Source organism: Nomia melanderi, chromosome 1 (assembly GCF_051020985.1).
Source record: "Nomia melanderi isolate GNS246 chromosome 1, iyNomMela1, whole genome shotgun sequence".
NCBI classification, from domain to species: domain Eukaryota; kingdom Metazoa; phylum Arthropoda; class Insecta; order Hymenoptera; family Halictidae; genus Nomia; species Nomia melanderi.
The window spans coordinates 1,250,484-1,273,789 of NC_134999.1; the positions used below are offsets into that span (position 1 = coordinate 1,250,484).

The 23,306-nt window shown below is 38.1% G+C and overlaps 2 protein-coding genes across 3 annotated transcripts in view; one reads left to right on the forward strand and one right to left on the reverse strand.

The window, feature by feature from the left end:
- The window catches only part of LOC116434764 (uncharacterized), a 77,497-nt gene extending 58,014 nt beyond the window's left edge, over positions 1-19,483 (reverse strand). For both annotated transcript variants that reach the window (XR_012999793.1, XM_076372543.1), the window contains exons 1-2: positions 19,019-19,483; positions 18,816-18,881 (exon numbers count right to left, since the gene is read on the reverse strand). Coding sequence is in view for 1 of the 2 variants with exons in the window: in XM_076372543.1 (XP_076228658.1) it covers positions 18,816-18,881; positions 19,019-19,426 (474 nt within the window). In the remaining variant the exon portion in view is untranslated. The remainder of the gene's footprint in view (positions 1-18,815; positions 18,882-19,018) is intronic.
- Positions 19,484-19,860: 377 nt separating this feature from the next.
- Positions 19,861-23,065, forward strand: NO66 (Bifunctional lysine-specific demethylase and histidyl-hydroxylase NO66). Its single transcript, XM_031993409.2, has 7 exons — positions 19,861-20,006; positions 20,331-20,652; positions 20,725-20,932; positions 21,004-21,281; positions 21,694-22,423; positions 22,563-22,749; positions 22,816-23,065. The coding sequence occupies exons 1-7, from the start codon at positions 20,004-20,006 to the stop codon at positions 22,885-22,887; spliced, it is 1,800 nt and encodes a 599-aa protein (XP_031849269.2). The 5' UTR covers positions 19,861-20,003; the 3' UTR covers positions 22,888-23,065.
- The last annotated feature ends 241 nt before the right edge of the window (positions 23,066-23,306 follow it).

The window sequence follows — 23,306 nt, forward strand, 5'->3', positions numbered from 1 at the left end:
TGATTACACGATCGGAGCCGTCCTGCAACAACGCATCGGCAACGATTGGCAACCATTAGCGTTTTTTCCAAAAAGTTAACTTCAACGGAACAAAAATACGGCGCATATGATCGCGAGTTACTCGCCATATACCTTAGCATAAAACATTTTAGACACATGGTCGAGGGTAGAACCTTTGCCATTTTTACCGACCACAAACCGATTACGCTCGCTTTCAAGCAAAAATTAGATAAATGTCCTCCGAGACAATTTAGACACCTCGATTTTAAAGCACAGTTCTCAACAGATATCCGTCATATATCCGGAAAAGATAATGTCGTTGCCGATGCGTTGTCGAGGGTTGAGTTGGTACAGACACCGCTGGATTACGAGGAATTAGCGCAGACGCAGGGCCATGATGCCGAGATCCAGCGTTTTCTGTACGTGAAATCGGGTTTGAAATTGCGCAGGATTCGGTTACCTGACTCGACCTCGGAAGTGTCTTGCGACGTTTAGATAAACGTAGCAAGGCCCTTCCTCACGCCTCCGTTTAGGCACACCGCGTTCACCCTTACGCACGGATTATCCTATCCAAATATTAACGCGACGGTCAACCTCATGACTCAACGTTATGATTGGCCGTCGATTAAAAAGGATGTACGCCGGTGGACGCGATGTTGCATTCAGTGCTAGGAAGCGAAAGTCACACGGCACGTAACACCGGAATTGAACTCTTTTGTTCCACCTACTGCGAGGTTCAAACACATCCACATAGATATTGTGATTCTACCGATTTCCGAAGGGTTCAGGTATTGTCTCACGTGCGTGGATAGATTTACGCGTTGGCTCGAAGCGTTTCCTATGGTAGACCAGGAGGCCTCAACCGTAACCCGAACATTTTATGATGGTTGGGTAGCATGTTTCGGTGTTCCGGTACGGATTACCACGAATCAGGGAAGGCAATTTGAGGCTAGAATATTTCGCACTGAACCAGTTAACCAGAACAAAACATTTACGTACAACGGCATACCACCCTTCGGCCAACGGAATGGTAAAAAGATTCCATAAATAACTGAAAGCCGCTAACCGTTGCCACCAATCAAATCAGTGGACGGAATGTAAGGTGTATACTGTACTAAAATTGTCCAAAATAGGATAGGTGGTAGGAGAACATTCAGTAGGACAACAGTATATAAACAAAGTGAGGAGTGTGAGCGAGAGCATTCGAAGTTAGCGAATTGGAGTAGCGAGCGTGCGTATAGAAGTAGAAAAGAGAATGAGTCGGCGAGCGTGTCGATCAGAGTAGTGCGGTTTTGTGGTATACATACATATTCTAATAGATAAATAAAAGTGTGGAAAAGCCCTTTTTATTTTGCATAAACCTTACAGGAAATTCTTTCGTCGGTCTTGCTCGGGATCCGAACCGCGTGGAAGAACGATTTGCAGACAACGTCGGCCTTCGTACTCAACATTAAGAATAAAGAAAGTACAGTGACCACAGGCAGGCTAAGACCCGCCTATATTCTGGCAGAAAACGTTTCTACACATCAAGATACACCACGTTCGGATCCACCAGCGATTAGAGCAAGCGTGCCCCTCAGTATACCGGACATACAACAGCGCGTTACCCGTTCTGGCAGACGTGTGCGTTTTCCTGAACGTTTCCAGGCGGGCCTTCAATAAGTTATACATAACACATATTTGTTCTATTTTGTATTATGCCTTCCCGTTTCCTCCAAGGTATTGTCGAGTGGACATTCTACGAACGCCATATTGTACTTGTACGCTATACTGTAATTGTTTTCGATTTTGTTTTACCGGCGATCGCAGATTATAACACCCTAATAATGGGTAATCACATTTAGTAATAAGTACTACACTGTGCGCGTTCTATTTTTTCACGTAATTAAGTCAATTACTGGCAGAGGTGTAATGTGGCGGCCGAAAAGCTGCCTTACGCCACTGGTTTTTTTCTTTTTCACTTTCTACCGTTATAACTGTTTCTCCTCGCGAGTCTGCTTCGTACAATCGCACATTTGGCGACCAGGACCGATCGGGCCTGCAGGATTTTCCAAAGGTTTTCCAGGCCTCGCTCGGAACTGCCCAGTTCGACGGGCAGGCCCTTGCAGACCTCGAAACTTTCCACTCCTTTATCCTTCTTCTTCTCTATCTTTCGAATCATTTCTCTTCTCTTCGATCTTCTCCTACTTTTCCATCTTTCTTTCTCTCTTCGCGCCAGTATATATTTTCCGACGAGAGTTTAACGACTCTCATTCTTCTACGCGCGTTACTTACGACACCACGAATCTGCGCGATACCGACGTCAATAAACAGTGTTGAGGAAAGTATTTTTATAATTCATTTTGTTCGCCTTCACCAGTTCCTCCACAATTTCTTCTAATAGCTCCGATTAAATAAGTATCATTAGAATATAAATATCTTCCAGATAGTTTCAATGTCAATCATCGTAATAATATTACTCGTATATGTGTATTCACATATTAAACAGCAAATTATTTAAAACGGAACGATCGTGAAAAGCTTTCTCATCACTAAGATGAAAATTTATAAAACAATTAAACATTATATATACATATAAGTGACCGGGGTCCAGGTTTATACAGCGCGTAATTACGGCCCTGCATAGCTGTGGCCGGCGAGCGATGGCCGTGTGGCGCGAAAGTTCCGTTCGCGGACATTTTCTTACCCTATCCCAAAGAAAAACCGATGTCACGCTTCCCACGGGGGGGTTCCTCTTCAGAAATGTCTGTAGAAGCCAATGGTGCACAATAAATTCGTGCTGGCCAACCCACTTTTCGTAGAAATGTAACAGAAGTGCGTACAAATTACGCGCATCTACCCTTTTTTAAACTTTGCACATCATTTACAAACATTTAATGATATGCAAAATTCAAAATTTTTATAGCTACGTGATCGGGCAAGTCTCCTTTATTTTTTGCGATAAATTTTAACTGTCTATCGTTTTTAGTTTTCACGTAACACTTGGTTTTCTGAAAAATTCGACCGTTTTTACAAAATCCCAGTTTTTTCGAAAACTGGACCTGAGCCAGCAATTTGGTTTTCGGATTCGTATTTAGGGTAAGGAACTCTATAAGAATTACATAGTGGCTATTGCAAAAACTAACGTAGGTCAAAATTTGTTCTACAGTGTTATTATTAACGAATTGGACTTCACATCATTCACCCGGATCCCAACAAAACCTACATGCATATTACAATACAATAAGCACATGAAAGGGATAGATCGTGCAGATCAGTATTTGGCGAACAACAGTATTTTACGAAAAACTTTAAAGTGGACTAAAAAATTACCATTTTTTCTGATAAACTGCACCTGGTTCAATGCATATAAAATGTACTGTACCTGTAAACGGTTCGCCCTTTTGCATGTCGATACTTGGAGGCCTGAGACATAGTCCAGGCCCATTTACAAATTTATGACCAAGGGGACCACCATGACCTGGGTCACGTACGCCCTCGTCTGAAGAATTTTCCCTTTTAGAAAAGCAGCTGAGGAAAAGCAGTTAATCGCCGTTCCTCGTTAGAGCCATATCGCGTAATAAATATATTTAACCTGACTACGGACTTAGTTTTTATTTTAGTAGCCCTACATACCTATCTGCCAGAAAATAAAACAAGATACAACAAATTTCTACTGGAAGTAGCTACAGAATGGATAACTGTGGATTCCAAAGAATGCAGCATTGCACTTGACACTTCTCAAATTTATATAACAGCTCATTATAATGATGCACCCTTTAGGTTTTCCAGACAACTAAGAGACCACGTCTCAGAAAAAATAGTCACTGGCAGAGAAACAAATCCGACTAGAGCGTGTAGAGTATGCTCTTCAAAAGGAAAACGCAGCGAAACTACAGTGAGTCACAGCCAAAATCGTACATCACATATACGAATACCTTTCGTCTCGTGAAAAAGTTCAGGAAGGATATGGGGGAAAAAATATCATGAATCTATATTGTGTTGGATACCGTCATAGGCTAGTAAATAAGATAAGCTAACTTTCGATTTCCTTCCTAACCGTTCATTCTTCTGTATATAATTACTCATACGACCCTTGACTTCCTTACTCACCGATCCTGAATCATACGCTTGTCCCTCCGAACCTTAGCAATATCCAAAATTCCTACTGGTCCTTATCCTCATCCCCGCTACTTTCAAAGTCAGACTTCCGAGCCTTTAAAAGGGCATACAAAACTGTCCAGGGCAGAGACGAGCAAAAAGCTGACCGATAGAAAAGAAAAGAAGAATCGCTAGCTCTAGAAATTATAATTCTTAAGTGCCTCTTGTAAGATTTCGTGTACTAAGTTTAGTTCGAATAAAAATATTCACCAAACATCGGAATCCTACAATTGTAAATGTATCTATATTTATTATGTAGTAGTATCAAAAGGAACAAAGTTGTCTAAATATAAAAAAAACAAAGTTACTATAATTCAGCCTGGAAAACGTCTCACAGCTAAAATCGTACATTTGTAGAAAAGTGACCAACAATTTGTTTAAATTAAAAATTAATATTTTGTTGGGTGCCCACGACTACATTCTACCGCACGCAATCTATTTGGCATAGATTTAACCAATTTTTCAGTAAAACTGGGTTCAATTTTTCTCCATTCCTCCATTAATACCCCTTTTAAATCATTTTTATTTTTAATAGTATGTTTCCGGATTCTAATCTCTAATTCATTCCAGACGTGCTCTATCACGTTCAAATCAGGTGATTGTGGAGGTGCGTTTAGTACTTTAGGGCAATTATACAGTACCCACATTTTGGCTACATGCGATGTGTGTTTGGGATCATTGTCGCTATAAAACTTAAACGAATTCAAAATCCCTAATTTTTCGGCACTGTCCCTCAAATTGTTTTTCAAAATATTTATGTAATCATATTTATTCATGTTACCTTCGATAAATGCTAAGTTACCCACTCCGGCAGCGGACATGCAGCCCCAGACCATTACTGATTGCCCTCCATGTTTCACGGTACTGTTTAAATTTTGTATTTTAAACTCCTCATTTGGTCGACGCCACACCGTAATTTTTCCATCTGAATGAAATATGTTAAATTTACTTTCGTCCGTAAATATAGTTTCTTTCCAAAAATCAAAATCTTTGTATATATATTCTCTTGCGAAATCTAGTCTCTTTCTTCTATTCTTCTCGTTTATAAGAGGCTTATTCCGAGCTGTACGACCGTGAAAATGTTTTCTGAGTATTCTTCTAATTGCTTCTGGATTTACACTTTTCCCTAAATATGTTTCTACTTCATTAGTAAGTTTAGGTGCACTGATCTTCGGATTCTCTTTAATTTTTCGTACTATCCATCTTTCGTCGTACGCGTTGAACTTTTTCTTTGGAGCTTTTCTTGACGCATTACTTATTCTATTTTCGTTTTGGTATCGTTTTACAATATACTGAACAGTACTGGCACTTCTACCAATAATCTTCGCAATTTCACGATAGCTTTTTCCACTTTGAAAATTTCTTATAACTATTTGTCGCTCTTCTATCGTTGTCTGCTTCATTATTACTATCTTTCTCTTTTTTTTCAACTACGAACCTTACGACGCTAAACGACAACTGCGAATACGCCAAACAATGTAATCTTTCATTTGTTCCATAATTTTCATTTGTTTTCAGGGATTCCCCTTGGGGAATATTACAAAATATATATACTGTACGATTTTAGCTGTGAGACGTTTTCCAGACTGAATCATAGTAACTTTGTTTTTTTTTATATTTAGACAACTTTGTTCCTTTTGATACTACTATATAATAAATATAGATACATTTACAATATAGATTCATGATATTTTTTCCCCCATATCTTTCCTGAACTTTTTCACGAGATGAAACGTATTCGTATATGTGATGTACGATTTTGGCTGTGACTCACTGTAGATATATTTGCAAAAGCTGTTGTGTACCATTACACGTAGGTGATTGTTACACTGTTTATCATACGAAAAAGAAATAAAATTTATTAAAGTTTATTTATATTGTTTTACTTCCACATCCAATTACGAAATAATAGCCGGTGACATGAGATAAATACTCAGTAAAATTGCCGGTCAATGATGTGTTAACAGGAACGATGTCGTCGTCATGGGTGTGTAGGATATTCACATATACACAATGTATGGTGGACCGACGCGCCCGCGACCGGCACCTGTTTCATTTGTTGTCCACCGAAACATTTTTGTAGCCGTCCTGCGACGGCAGTCTTCACGCGGACATGTTCCGAATAAAGCGTGTTGCTCTAGACATTACAGGTGTCACTTAGATAATTTGAATTTCTGATTATGCTTTCTAATTTTTCGTTTTCGATTCATTATACCTTTTTGGGGACAAAATTAAGTAATTATAAAACTTAATCAATAAACCTCAGTTAATACTATATTTACCTTCTGCGTTACTTCGTCTAATAATTTTGGAAAACATGGTTATAAGCAATGATAAAATGATAAGTACTTTTGTAATAATACGTCTGATCACTTTGCCAATTGCAATAAGTTAGTCGACGTAAGAAGAAAACATGGGAAGCGCGGTCCCGTTGCTTAGTACCAACAAACATAGATTAAGACAAGCGCTATCGCGCTGCTTGGCTTTTCTCGACATGAAATAAAATGAGCGCTATCGCACCGCTTGGATCTTTACGCATCCCATTCAGAAAGCGCTATTGCGCTGTTCGGCATTTTTCGACTGTGTTATTTTAAAAGCCTTTGGTACTCAAACGGTTAAATTCGCTACCAATCGAACATGAAAATTTCACGATTGCTATTGAATTACGTGACGAATTACCACACCCAGAAAGCCTCAAAATAAAATTAATAGAAGAGGAAACAAGAAGAGAAGATAATGATGTAGACGAAGAAATAAGCAACAATAATGCGTTCGTGTTTAGGAGAAAAGATTATAAAAATATTAACTATAAAGAAAAGTCCCCGAAATTAAATGGAAATTGCAATACGTGTAAAAAATATGGTCATCGTTCAAAATATTGTCCCATGAAGTTTGGTACATTATTGCAAAAGTGAAATGATGCAATGACAGCTACGGCATTCAATAATTATTGTAAAAACTCAAATATTTGGAATTTGGATAGCGGAGCAACTATGCACACGATCAATGAGAAGGCGAAGTTTGATATAATTAATAATGATAGTACAAAAGTGAGTACAGCTACTGAACAGTGTGAGAAATCAGTAGAGGAAGAAGGGATTGATATATGTACAAGTGAATGTTATGGACAAAGAAAAAAATGAGGTTAAATTAAAGGAAGCAATCTTAGTGTCTAATTACAAAAATAATTTATTATCAATGTCACAAATTGTTAAACACGATTATAAAGTGACATTTTATAAGTACTGTGCTAAAGTGAGAAGACTAGATGGTTCGGTAGCGATGCGTGCTACAGAAATAAATGTGTTGCGGCACGATTTATTTGGGTACGAGTAGGTTTATGGTATGGATAATTATGCTCGCTCATTTCTAACACAATATAACTAAATTTTGGAAGCGTTTTTTTTGATAGCTGCATTTTACCATCTGGTGTCAGAACTGACCAGCAGTTGACATACCATAAGAAACGGCAGCTCAACAACTTGAACCCCGAGCGCGCAGCCACCGGTACCCTGGCAGGTCAGAAGGGAAGACGTACCCCCTACCTCCACCACAAGTAATGTAGGCGTAGGCAAAAAAACTGTCATCGGCAACACCTCGATCGTTCGGCTTTCCGATTTGATACTAAGGACACCGCCCTGCACCACTATTTTTATATGCACCTATCCCTCGATTTAAACGATACTTTATTTACACGATTTCACTTTTACACGGTTTTTAAATTCGCCCCCGGCCCGGATCGAGATGATCCGGGATAGTTGACGAGCGTGTCGTGAGCCCACGCCAAGGTCTTGGCGCGCTGAAAGGCATCGCGTTATTCAACTTTTTAGGCGCGCGAGCCGAGGGCAGATAGGCAAGCCGGTGTGAAAGCAATCTTATAATCATCATCCAGTTGAATCACCGCCCGTATCAGCGTCTTCTGACGCATCGCCCTCTGCGTCACCAAGACACCACATAGCCCTTGGACCACCGACGCCCTTTGGACCATCAGGCACGTCAGCTAAGGATCACGAACAACCCGAATCCCCAAAATTCTTGTATATTGTTGCGATACATCGAACTGACGAGGTTGCGATGTATCGAACTCGTCCCTCCAGCACGCACGGCTGAACCAACCCTTAGGATCTGAAGGGGGCTGAAATAAACTGATCGCTAAGGAGTTGGTCAGAGTAAACGAAGACAAGCGAGTAGTCTTCGAGCGAACGTTGACAAGAAAGGACGTATCAAACCATAGACTACATTGTGCAACATTTATATATAATTGTAAATAGAATTGTATAAAGAACATCGTGTAAATAATTATGTCGCAGGCGAGCACCCCTGGACCCACCCAGCGCAACAATATATATATATACCACACTCCAATAAAGAAAGCTCAGTTGCAAACAGTTTACGCCACGCGTTGTTACTGCATTCCTCGACTCTTTTCCCGTGTCTCTCCCTAGTTTTCTTAACATTTTAAGTTATTTTAGACTCTGTCCCCTACAATTTAGTGCAGTAAATTTTTAGCAGCAGAAAGGTATACATCATTGTGTTTTTCTTTCAGTTAGTGAAAACCTGTTGAGGCGTTTATATAAAATGCGGCAACAAGCACGCGATGAACAGACGAGCATCATCCGGGACGCGTTCGCTCCCGCGCATTCTTCTATTGTTTTTCCCTTACTTTGCTCGCACCCATGGCGTTCCCTCGTATTCGATCAGAAGTCTGTGTATCGTCGCATGGTCGACCTAACGTTCACCTCATCAATCTTATCAGGTTATGGGCCCAGATATGGCTATAACACCAAACTGAATTCTAGTGGTTGTCTTAACACGTGTTCACGTAGTCTACCTATTGAGTTTTTCCATTAAGACGGATAACGATGTCTTCAATGGTGAGTGGCGTTCGTATGAAACTGCTGACGAAGGAGAATTACGACTTCTGGAGGATTCACGCAGAAGCCGTATTAATTAAAGGTAAACTATGGGAATATGTTATCGAAAATATACCAATACCATCCGAAAATGAGATAGAGGCACGGGAAAAATGGATAAGGTCCGATCGTAAGGCACGTGCCGAATTAGTTTTACTAATACATCCAAAAGAGTTGCAACAGATTCGAAGCTGCAATAACTCATGTGAAATTTGGAAGAAACTCGAGTCAGTGTATGCTTCCAAAGGACCTGAGAGAAAAGCCATATTTCTTAAGCAGTTGGCGTTCCCTCGTATTCGATCAGAAGTCTGTGTATCGTCGCATGGTCGACCTAACGTTCACCTCATCAATCTTATCAAAAACAATTATAGTTTTTGTACCATTTTTATAATTTTACCATAGTTTTAGGGGTTTTACCATACCAAAAGAAATTTTTAAAAAACACAAATGAAAGGAAAAGTTATATCTTTAGAAAGCAAAATTAAAATTTTAGATCGTCTGCGTAATGAGAAAGAGAGAGAACGAAAAAGAGTAACAGATGTTGCTAAATTTTATTCCATGAATGAAGCCACAATAAGGACCATAAGAAAAAATGAAGACTCCATTAGAAAAAGTGTAGCAGCTGGATCTTCTACGAATATGAGCACAGCTTCATACGTAAGAGATGTTGCAATGGAAAATATGGAAAAAGCATTAATGATATGGCTAGAAGATTCCACTCAAAAGCGGATGCATGTTGGAGTGTAAGGCAACTTTAAGCGTGACCTTCGCCTGTGTAGCAAGGTCACGAAAGTGGTGAGTGAGGAGTTACATGCACGATCGCAAACTCCACTCGATGTGCGACAACTAAGGTTGCATAACGCAACCTTGGAAATGAAGACCTCTGAGCAGGAACTAACAACAGCCTCCCTAAAGACAACGGTGGAGCAGCTGAGGGCACAGATGGACCGAATGAGGGAACGGCCTCATTTGACCTCCGTCGAGAGCCGTAAAAAGGAAGTGGAACGGGGTAGCGAGGAGACAACTCTCCGGCAGGACCTTCTAGCCATGGGGGAGAGGATTACGAGGCGAGTAACGGGGATGATCGAGAGCATCCTCGGGAAAACCGGGATAGGTATAAAGGCACCCACGACCGCGGTTCGGAGTATCCCCACCCGAAATACCCGGTCAGTAGGAAGTGCCCTGACCGTCAGTGAGAAGGGACCACCGCCAAAGTCTCTGACCTTTGCGGAATGTGTCAGGCGAGAACTTGACACAAGGTCAAAGAAGGGGATGGCGACTTCAACGCCATACGGGACCGATACAGAGGAGGAAGGAGAGTGGAAGAAGGTCTCCAGACGTCCGTCAAGACCCGTTCAGTCTTCGGATGCGGATGCCACCACCTCCGGTGTAGAGGGCCCTAAGCGGCAAACTAAGAAGAAGGCCACTAAGAAGGGGAAACCCAAGGTTGGGCGGGTCCCAAAAACGGCGGCGGTGTCGGTCAGCCTGGTGCCTGGGTCAAGCGCCACGATGACCGACACGATCAAGGAAGCCAGAGCTAACATTGTGTTAGAGGAGATTGGCATCGGTCCAGGGGAGCTCAGGCCCAAAAGGGCTATTACAGGAGCTATGATCCTGGAAGTCGTGGGGAAAAATAACGCCAGGAAGGCTACCGCTCTAGCTACGTCGATGCGGACACTGTTTGAGGGCAGGGCGGACATCAAAATTGCGGTGCCGCAAAAGATGTCGGAGGTGCGGGTCACCAGAATAGATGATTCTGTGACCCCGCAGGAAATTGCATCGGCAACCGCAGACAAGGGCGAGTGTAGTGTGGAGGATATAAAGGTGGGAAGCATAAAGTTTACACCCTACGGGATGGGGACGGCATGGGTGAAATGCCCTGTCGCCGCCGCGAAGAGAATAGTAGCACTGGAGCGGCTCATGGTCGGCTGGTCGACCACAATAGTGACCCCACTGGAGGTCAGGCCGCTCCAGTGCTACAAGTGCCTTGAATTTGGGCACGTAAAAATACGCTGCCCAAAAGCGGATGAGGCCCCAACGCAGAAATGCTTCCGATGCGGCAATGAGGGGCACCTCATAGCTGAGTGCAAAGAAGAGAGACACTCCTGCATTATATGCAAGAAGAGAAACTACAAGGCGAATCACCGAATGGGTGGGCCCTACTGTAGGACCTTGAAAGAGAGCAGGCGCCGTGGTGGAAACACCACACCTCGAAGGCGGAAGACGGAAAAGGTCTTCAAAAAGCCGACGGGCCCGGCCTTGAAGGCTAAAAAGCAAAAGCAGAAAGCAAGCCCCTTGGATACGCTGGACATATCGTCCATTGATAACGGCGAATTATCCATGGACGTGGATTTGCCGTAAGTGTAGGTGCCTACGCTCGGGGGGAGGGTGGGAGCATCGACGTAGAGTCGATACTCCCACCAGTGATGGGGGACTGACGAGCGTCGGAGGTTATTAGCCTCCCACGCTCGTCAGTCCCCAGGCCGAGGCGGGTCAGCTGGGGCTGGCTTGTCTCTGTATGGCCCGGGGGGAGGGGGCATGTGCCGAGATCTTCCCGGCACATGCTTGTCGTCTAAGGGCGTACTTTCGATGTGTTTACGACCGGGAGGAGGTGGCAGGCAGCGTATGTTTGCGTATACGCCCCACGCGGCCTGAACGGAATGTCTTCAAAAAACGGTCTGGCACGGAACGTGTTAAGCTATCAACGCTCAATGCCTGCTGGAAAAAATTATGACCAGATGTAGTTGAAGGTGAAAATTCTAGATTACCATTGGAGCATGAATATTCTCAGATAACGGAGATGGCGCACACAATGGGAGGAGAAGGTTTCGAGGATTTTGCTGAGGCAGATATTGTAGAACTAATGGCGGACAAAGAACTAGATGAGGATAATTTAGTTGACATGGTTAATGAAACAAATGATGTTAGTAGTGATCCTGATGAAGGGGAGCCTGAACCAGTTGCGTTCACAGCAAAAGTCACCCGTGAAGGACTTAAATTAGGGTAAAAATTGGGTAATAATTTTTTACAAAATGACCCGAATGTTGAACGAGCTCTCCTATTTCAGCGAGATGTTAATAAACGCTTAACTCAATATGAGGAGGTCTATAAAGAATTAATCAAAAACCAAACACAATTGTTAATTACGGATTTCATTACCAAGGCTCGCCGATTTGAAATTGTTTCTAATTCATCTAACATCGAACTTGAATCGCGTCAAGCACTATCGAGTGATGAAAGTGACATCATACCAACCAGGAATAAAAGATTAATAGTCTACGAAAGTGATAACAGTAATTAAATTTTTGGTTAAATTTTTTAATTTATACTTTTTGTTTCTATATGTAAAATGAATTACATACATATACCTTTATATTTTTATCATTTTATGAATAGACCGTTATTTTTATGTTTTTTAAGATATATTTAATTTTATTTTACGTTGTTATAAATGATTGAATTATGCACATTTTAGTTTGTTTTCGATTTACACGGTTTTACGTATAAAAATCTGCAATTTCGATTTACACGGTTTTCTAAGAAACCTACCTTCAGTGTAAATCAGGGGATGGGTGTATATAGTTACAGACTCACCAAACAGATAGACATGTTGTCAACATAAGTTAATTACAAATCACACTGTAGTCACTGAACAAACACACACACACACACGCGCGCGCGCGCGCGTACCTTTAACTCATTATCAATTAACAAATACAGTCCACTTTCAACCGAGAAAAGGAGGAGGCCTTTTTTCATCCCAACTATTTCACACAAAGTTAATTCTTGTACGAAGGAAGATATGGAAAATTTCAATCCTGCTTATAAGGCTTGCATACAAAGTAAGGTATATCAGTTATCATTTAAATCTTCCACTAGAAAAGAAAAAGAGGTATTACGGTTGGTTCACAGTAATATTTATGGCCCGTTTGATAAAATTTCTTTAGGTAGAGCTAAATATTTTATTAGTTTTATAGATGAAAAAAGTGGTTGTATCACTCTGGAGTGACGTCTTCCTCACACCTTACACCATACGAAATTTGGACAGGTGAAAAGGCGTATGTAGGATATATGAAGAAATTTGGGTAGTACAGTTATTGATTTGATGAAAGATCGAAACTTAGGTAAATTTGCATCAAAAGGAAGAGAATACATCTTGGTCGGATATTCGTCTGAAGCAAAGGCACATCGTTTATGGAAAAAGGAACCAGAAGAGTTATTAAAAGAAGAGATATTCAGTTTATTGAAGATTATAACGAAGATCAAAGCCATTATATACCGAAAGGATCAAAGTAATGATATAACAGTATTATCAAAAATTGTAGAAGAAGTGCCAGTATCTTCTTCGTCGAATTAAGAAACTGTTACTGATATGAAAACAAATGTGGAGCCTGCTATTGCAGATGAAACTTCATGTACGAGTAAAGGGCCAGGGCGTCTTAAATTCGAAAGAACTGACAATCGGGGAAAATCAAAGAAAATTTACCAGTAAAAGAAATTGGTTCAGGAGGAGTCGAATGAAAAAAAGGTGCAATCAACTCGACTTGAGTTGATTAATGAGTTGAATCACACGCAACCAACTACTGTACACGAAGCAATGACTAGTTTAAACAGAACAAATTACTAGAGGCGATGAAGACTGAGTATGATGCTTTAATGGAAAATAAAATGTGGGCTTTAGTGGACAGGTCTAAAGGTGAAAAACTTTTAAAATGTAAATGGTTTTATAAAATTAAAATGCACCAAGATGGTTCTATTGATAAATTTAAGGCTAGGTTATTCGCAAGAGGCGATTAACAGCGTGAAGCTAGACATTTTAATGAAGTATTTGCGCCAGAGGGAAGTCCGATTATCCTCCAAGTTCCTGCCACGAAGGCTTACCAAGGAGGGCCCCCATGGGCGTGGGATTGAGATTAAGCTCAATCAGCTGAGGCCGTAGCCTTACCAGCGTTGCTTCCCGGGGATGACGAGTCCCATGGAAGTCTGGTCCAGGAGCAGGTGGGACGCTGCTCACGCGCCGAGACCCTCGAAAGGTCTCTGCCCAGCATGTAGGCTTCAACCACTGCCATTACGAATCCAACACCAATTGCACCGGCCGAGAGGGCCCGGGGTCAAGCGCCCATGGTACGCTCTCTGTAAGGGGACAAGGGGACTCGGTACCCTTCGTACGCCCTCGTGGGCAACCGGAGCGCCCGTAGTACCAATCCAATCGCAGGTCTATTGGTAGGACCTGTCCGGCTTCTTACGTACATGAATAAGCTGTGCCTGCCATATCAAGGTGTCTCGTCCACACCAAGGGTTGGTTAGACCCTAGCTAAGGACCCCGGGGCAAAATTGCGCCAGTGGCCAAATTAATATCTTTAAAAATCCTCTTGGCAGTCAGTGTGATTAAAAATACGATTACAGCATATGATATGATCACAAGCAGCCAGAAATGTTTACTAAAACAGAAGAAGAAAATAAGGCGTACAAGTTGAATAAACCTTTGTATGGTTTAAAACAAGCAACAAGAGATATCACAGGTTAGATGGTTATTTAACAGGTATAAATTTTAGAAAAATTGCGAGGGAGGGAGAGGGAGAGCTGTGTGTCCAGATATGGCAGATCGATTGGTGCTAATGCGAGACATTGTAACGTTAGCACGTCTTTTGTTTTATCGTTGGCGAATTTCTGTGAACGTGTGAACGAATCCGAGCAGAAGAGTGAGTGGCAATTTCGACGCGGAGAGTGACGCATCGACGGCAGCGATATTCCGCCTTTTCCTGAAATACACCGTGATGCATTTTGTTATCATTTAGTTCTGTTCTATTATCCTGACCACTACCCCACATCCTTTTTTTCCGCCCCTAACAATACTTTACATATTTTGAAGCGGTTTAATAAGGAAAACTGTAATACTTTGACTATTCTATAAAAAATAGTAAAGCAGAAAAGTTAAATGAACCTCATAGAGAATTTGTAGGATGTTTGATGTATTTGGCAAGTGCAACAAATCTAATGTTGCATTTGTAACAAAAGTCTGCTGCAAAAGAAAAAATATTTAAAAGCAACTGTAGGTTTTACTTTCAAATAGAAAAGGAAGAAGATAGATTTGTAAGATTTGTAGATTCGGATTGGGCAGCAGATAGTTCTGATAGAAGATCATGCACGGGTTTCTGTGTGAATTTAGCGGGAGGTCAAATCAGCTGGACAAGCAACAAACAGAAAACCGTTGCGGTGTCTACGATGAAAGCGAAATACATGTCACTTGCGGAAATTACAAAAGAAATAGTTTTTATTAGAAATTTATTAACCCTTTCGCGACGGGTGCCGTGTATGGCAGTCATTTATTACTTTACAACGGCTTATTTAAAATTAATTAATGAATGAATTGATTAATTCATTTAAAATTATTTGAGCAATTAATTGCAAAATATCAAAAATCAACACAGCGACATTCTTTTAATACAAGTTTTAACTCTACTGACGATAATCCTACAAGACTCATAGAAAGACACTTTCCTACTTCGTATACATCCGAAGGGAAAAATAAAGTACGGAGATGCGCTGTTTGCAGTAAAAACAATAGGAGACGTGAATCACGTTATGAGTGCAAAAAATGCAATGTTGGATTGTGTATTTGTCCCTGTTTTAAAATTTTTCATACTATAAAAGATTATTAAAAAATAATATGGAATAAATACTATTAAAATCATAATTATATGAAGTATGGTTCACTTGCGCTTTCGCGAACGACGACAAAGTATGGTCAGCCGCGCCGTCGCGAAAAGTGATAAAGTATGGTCAGCCGCGCCGTCGCGAAAAGTAGCAAAGTATGGTCAGTCGCACTGTTGCGAAAAGTAGCGAAGAATGGTACAGGTGCGCCGTCGCGAAAGGGTTAAAGCATCTGAAAAGATAGAAAGTTTACTACGAGTTAAAAGTGAAATTTATTGTGATAATCAGAGCGCGATTGAGTTATGTGAAAATAGCGTTTATCATCATCGAAATGCACGCAGATATTTGAACGAAATCGTTAACGCGGGTAAAACATGAATCGTACGTAAAATTGTTATATTTAAGTTAATTATAAGACTCGATACGTCAATAAGAGATGTGTTAGAAAAGTATATACTGCAGCGACTAGCTATGCGCCGGAAGAGAAACTTTCGGCGCACAAAAGTTCAGCAAAATCTATAAAATGCACAACGTAAAACGCTATTTTTTAGAAAATGTCCTTAATATTTTTAGTCACTTGGCGAACAAATGAGTCCACGTAGTTTTCTCATGATAATCTCAATGGCACAAGTAAACGCCATAAATCTTAGATCTTCGCAAAGCTTACAACCCCGAGAGTATTTCAGTGATGTGTGCTCTAACTTTCGTCAGGCCGGGAAAATTGAGCGCGGTCTCGCGTGCTAAAAGGCCGCACTTACGCTGTGGCTCGGAAGACAGCCCGCTGTATCTCTAAGAAATATTTTTAAGTAACAACCACCCTCACTTTCACAACGAGTTAAGGACGTAGAAAGTGGTCAGCTGTGTGTAAAATTCCCCGATTGATGGAAATCATTTCCTGTGACTTCAACCAATCGGGAACAGCCGTTGAAATTCCTTCCAAAGAGGAGATATCCTTTTATAAAGAAGCGCGCGATGTTTTTAAGTTCTTATATTTTACGCGCGGTCTCCAAGTCACGTAGTTTGCGATCTTCAAATCACTCACGGTACTGTGCTAATATATTCGGTATGGTTACAAATAAACTCTGCGGTGTCAAACCTGATTTGGACATTCATTTTGGACAAAACTCCAAAAGCAAACACGCTCCTTCAATACAAATTTATTTAATATATTGTATTTTGTTTATTGTCCGGGTAACGATTTTGTTATTGTATTATATTCATGTCTTATCTTGCTTGTTTATGGTGTCTTGCAGTTTGTGTTATTTTGCATATTTAATGAAGGTATTATTATTTATTAAAAACCCAACAAGTCTATCGTGTACACTGACAAAATAACGATTATTCAACAGTTGAGAAAAAGAATTATTGTAGCGTTTGAAAAATGGTAATTGCAAACGACACTTTAGAAAATATACGTAGAAATTCAGTCAGAAGTGTACAGTTATGTTTGAGAAATCATGGGCATCATTTGCAACAATTTTTATGTTAATAAAATTCCTTAACAGTAAACAATTTCTTTTACCTTATACTCTCGTTATTCGATCACGGTGGTCCATATTTTTTAATTTTCAATTTTCTTTGTCGTAATTACTATATTTATGACACCCGATGAGAAATGATATATGCAAAATGTCAGCACGATTCGCACTTACGGGCAATTACACCCGGACACCAGTTCCTGAAGTAATAAAACTGGTCACTTATTTCACAAATTTTTCTATTTTTTACTTATGAAAGCCATTCTATCAGCTGTCAAGAGTGACGGTAAGGTTTTTTTACTAATAATCACTGAGAAAGTTCGAAGCGTACGCATCGCGGAGTTAAACACTGAATTTAGTAAGTGAATCTAGAAAAAAGAAAACCAGAAATGCGGACCAAATATTTCTTTTGACCTACAGCGAAAGTCAAATTACATTACAAAATTAAATTTGAACTTTTTTTGTCTCTTGCAATAATCACTAGGTGATACTTATAAAGTTCCTTATCCCAAATACGAATTCGAAAACCAAATTGCTGGGTCACGTCCAGTTTTCGAAAAAAACTGGGTTTTTGTAAAAACGGTCGAATTTTTCAGAGAACCAAGTGTTACGTGAAAACTAAAAACGATAGGCAGTTAAAATTTGTCGCAGAAAATAGAGGAGAGTTATTCGAATACGTAGCTGTAAAAATTTTAAATTTTGCATATCATTAAATGTTTGTAAATGATGATAAAAGTTTAAAAAGGGGTAGATGCGCGTACTTTATGTGCATTTCTGTTAGATTTCTACGAAAAGTGGGTTGGCTAGGACGAATTTGCAATGCACCATTAGATTCTGCAGACATTTCTGAAGAGGAACCCCCCCGCGGGAAGTGTGAGAATGGTTTCTCTTTCGGACAGCTTAAGAAAATGTCCGCGAAGAGCGCGTGCACCAAACTAACGCCACACGGCCATCGCTCGCGGGCCATAGCTATTAAGGGCCGTGACTACGCGCTTTATAGACCTGGTCCCCGGGTCCCCGGTCACTTCTTATATGTATATATAATGTTTAATTATTTTTAAATTTTCATAATAGTTATAAGAAAGCTTTTCATGATCGTTCTTTTACGTCAAATTTAATACCCTATTTAAATTCAGAATATCATTACATGTACTATTTAAAAAACCGATTACAATGATGTTTTTCCTTTATATTATATTACATTAAATTATTATATTAAACATCAAATTATTTAAAAAAAAATATATATATAGGAAGAAGTTGCTTAGACTTATGTTCCCAACAATACATCCAAAAATCATCGAAATCAGTGGAGAACATCCCAAACTAAATATTTTACAGATATTAAAAGTTAAAATTTTGTTAAGTAAAACAAATTCGATTCAAAAATACATCCAGTATAAAAACGATGTCATGAAATTCTTTCCCATATAAGAATTTTTGAGTGGGTTTTATGAAGAATTATTTCATGTTCACTTTTTTTAGGAAATGAAACAATTCTTGTTTAGATATTATACTTCTTATGAAATTTTTTGTTTCGTGCTTTTATAATGGAATTATGGCCTAATGCAGTAATACTGATCTGTCTAAATGCAAATAAAATAATTCATTAATATAAATTCATACTCACCAAGTAACTTCTTACTGTGTAGATAGTAAAATCCCACCGGTAAATACAAAATGAGAATACGGCAGACTAAAAACACAAAATTAAAACTGATGTACATAATTATGTACAATTTTTACGTCACTATAATGCCACGAAATATTATTTAATTTTTATAGAAATATCTTACGTAGTAAATGAAACATTAATTTGTAACCAGTACTTACTTTAGGAAGAGCACGTTTCACCGTTGCAACACCACACACGATAAATGAGATTGTGTGTTGTTCAAAAGCCAAAGCGACATCGCTACCTTGACGCTGCGGGTATCGCCAGCGACACCGCGCGATTGACAAAACAGTAAAGAATCGCGACAAGGATGGGAAATATTTATATTTCTTTTTTTTAACTGTGTATGTTGTGTAGGATGAAATTTTTTCTGTACATCGGTACGTGTATGTAAAATCGCCAGCGTCAATCGTAGTGGCGCCGCAGCGATTGTTTTGACATAACAGAGAAACTAAGTTCTTCTGTCTCACGGGAAAAGGGCAAGAGAACATTACATCTTTGTTTTTCCAAAATTGCATATCGTCACCGCTTCGGTACCACAGCAGGATCGCGTCGCTCGTCTGCATAGATCTTCAGCTGTTTGGCTCCCCTCACGCTAGTAACTCGCAAATGGTGTTTTCCCATTATTTCTACTCTAGGAACTGCCTGAGACTGTGTAGGTACATGAGCAGTTTTATGTAGTGCACCATACATATACATAACAGATAAAAGTAGGTATGGAGAGTTATACAGCCCTGGATTACAAATAGCATTACAATTTACGGGACTTATGTTAGTGTCGCATGTTCTGAATTACCGATTATGTAAAAAAAATCTGAGATTTTGCTGTGCCTTCTACGTAGGTACGCCTACCACAGACACAGATGAGATATACTTCGTTTGCGTTAGCATTCAGACGTCGGGACATAAATTCTCTTAATGTGGAAGGTCTATATGTATCCTAAGTCTATGGTATTATGTACAAATTGAATATTGCGTTGGATAAGGTGACAAGGTAATGTTTACAATGTCCAAACAATGTTCGATGAGAGGCGCATGTGATCAATAAATTTAAGATAAAAGAGTTTTAATGATAATACTACTTGTTGACTGTAAAATTTAACTCGTAAATAACTAAAAAATTTACACAGTTACATATTTTTCATGGTAATTTTAAAAAATATTCCTTTGTTACTATGTTGGAAAAATAATTCAAATTTAACCTCAAAATGTGCCGGTTTAATAACGCATTTTGAAATTGATTTATTTTGTTATAAATGATTTTATTCTTTATAACATACAGCTTTTTTGTATCTTGAATATATGTAATTCTATAAATTATTTACAATTCCAATATTACATCTACACGTGTATTGTAATTTGAGAATTTGTATCATAATACAATTTACCATACTTTTTAATTTACAGTTTATGATTTATGATGTGATTGCTATTGTTTGAGTATATCACTTCATTTTATTATTTTTACAGATGCTTAAACATCGTGAACCAATATCAGCATTTGCTGTGCAGGCTATGAAACGTAAAAGTTTAGAATTGTTACCAAAATCAAAAAAACTGAAGAAAAAGCATAATTTATCACGGAAGAAGGTAATTGTAGAAAAAAAAATCGCAGGTGAAACACTGCAGAAATTGATAAAAATACCTGTGAATAAAAATGAACATGAAATAGATACAGTATCTATAAATGAAGGTAAAGTTATTAATGAGAACAATATGACTAAGATAATTGGTCCTTCTTCCACTCGTAAGAAAAATAAATCGAATAACAATCCAATTTATAAAACAAAAGGTAAGTATGTAATGATAATTGACTATTTGGAAGAATTAAAACCAATGGCATAGTTAACAAGTTCCTTTCTAGCATTAAAAAGAGATATTGCAAAAATTAAACATATTAATAAAAAGCATCCAAAACAACTTAAAAATAGGAAAACAACAGAAAGAATTAATCAATTCCCTACTCATAATGAAGTAAAAACAATAGAAGAACATCAAGACAAACCTACTAATGTAAGTCGTTCGATGTATGAATGGCTAATACATCCAATGAAAGTAGAAGATTTTTTTGCGTACGTAGAACTTATTTCATTAGATTATATGCATTTGTGTACTTCAATATTAAATATATAATATTTTTCAGGAAAAATTGGGAGCAAACACCTGTTCATATAAAGAGAAATTGCAGCAATTATTATAAGTTACTCATGTCAACTCCATTGTTGGATAAAATATTAAGGGAGTCCCATATTCTGTTCAATAAGAATCTTGATATTACTTCATATGAAAATGGAGTAAGAGAAACACATAATCCTATTGGTCGTGCAATTCCAAGTGTTGTTTGGGATTATTATATGAATGGCTGTTCTGTTAGAATGTTAAATCCACAAACATACATACCAAAATTGCATTCCTTAAATGGTATGTTTAAAAGTACATTTTTAAGTTACAAACATTCTTGAGTTCTTAAATATTTGCATCTGGACATGGAGTAGTTTCAATTATTTTAATTTCTGTCAATTCATTTAAGAAAATGAATTACTCTACAGGGTGGTTCTATTTACAAATTGACTGATTGTTTGGAAATATATATTGTTTATAGCTTTACCAGTCTTTACAAGTGCTATTGATTTTATTATTTTATTATAACTTATTAATTTGAAGGCAAGAAATCAATGAACAATTTTTACATGTTATAACTTGCTATAAAATACTACTTACCAAACAATTTTTATTTATTAGTATAGAATAATAATTCAAATAGAGTCTATCGTGTAATGAAATATGTAAATTTCTGGCTTACAAAACTAGAAAATTTATTTTCTTCTTTTAGCTACCCTTCAGGAATTTTTTGGTTGTTTTGTGGGTGCAAATTCTTACTTGACACCTCCCAATAGTCAAGGTTTCGCACCTCATTATGATGATATCGAAGCTTTTATATTACAAGTAGAGGGTAAAAAAAGGTGGAGATTGTACAAACCACGAAATGAAAATGAATACTTGGCAAGATATTCCTCACAAAATTTTACACAGTCCGAAATTGGCGAACCTATATTAGATACGGTTGTAAATGCAGGAGATTTGTTATACTTTCCACGTGGAACTATACATCAAGGTGAGACTATGGATTCCCATAGTCTCCATATCACTTTAAGTGTTTACCAAAAAAACAGTTGGGGTGACTTTTTGGAGAAGTTACTTCCAGATGCATTAAATACTGCTATGGAAACTGATAGTGAATTTCGTAAAGGATTACCTCTTGATTACTTAAGATACAGCGGTTTTGTCCATTCTGAAAATCAGAGTAATAACAAGGGAGAGTTTAAAGAAAAAGTTAAACATTTACTTAAAAAATTAATAGATTATATTGATATCGACAAAGCTGCAGATTTAATGGCAAAAAAGAATGTTCATGATTTCTTACCTCCTGTTCTATTAGAAAATGAACAAGAATGTTCTATTGTTCAGGATGGTGAACAGATGACTGCAAATGGAATTGTTATAAATCGGGTAGAGATAGAACCTGACACTAGAATACGATTGTTGCGTTCTCATTGTATACGGTAGGTTTTCACAAGTCTCAGAAGTATCGCTTTATTTAAAATAAATACTTAATGAAGGCGAAATTAAATTTTGAATCTTGTGTTGTATAGATTTGTATACATTTGTGTTCCTTTAATGCATTTTATTCATTTCTTGTAGATTAATTGAAGAGAATGACACATTTAGAATATATTATTCAAGTGAAAATTCTAAAGAATATCATGAATATGAACCGCAATATTTGGAAGTTAGCGAACATTTTGTACCTGCAGTTAAAGAACTAATTTTGCGATACCCTGCATTTATATCTGTTGAAGAGTTACCAATTGTTGGTGAAGATAATAAAGTAAGTTTAATTAGTGTGTTAAGAATTATTACAATAAAATGTAATATAATTATATTTATTTAACAGATACAAATAGTTAAAGACCTGTGGGAGAAATGTCTTGTTGTGACAGACAATCCATTACCTATATTGGATTAATTGTATACTTTTTAATAGTCTGTATAAAAATAAGGAAAAAATAAATATTATAATCTACGATATCTAATATTTATTGTTTTTGCATATCATCGCCATAAAAGGATTGGCACATTAAAAACTTTTATACATATATTTGTATTTTTTGCATGATGAGAGAATATACTTTTTCAAAATGTCAGTGTAGTATATTATTATATAACAATTAAATTTAATACAATTTTACTATTACATTGTAATTAAATATTTCTTGTTTGAAAAATTTCGTCAAAAAAAGAAATAATAAATCATATTTTTATAAACAGCTAGAAAACTATTATTATAAAAAGACCACATTGTTTTATATTTGGTCAAGAAATACGTGATGTAATTTTGTACAGAACAGTAGAAATTAATAAGAACAATTATAAATTGTATATAGC

What these genes read in the sequence shown, in the direction of transcription:
- NO66 (XM_031993409.2), top strand. An exon ending in TCCAATTTATAAAACAAAAG is followed by an intron (nt 20,653 to 20,724) that starts GTAAGTATGTAA and finishes GTTCCTTTCTAG; the next exon opens with CATTAAAAAGAGATATTGCA. An exon ending in AAAGTAGAAGATTTTTTTGC is followed by an intron (nt 20,933 to 21,003) that starts GTACGTAGAACT and finishes AATATTTTTCAG; the next exon opens with GAAAAATTGGGAGCAAACAC.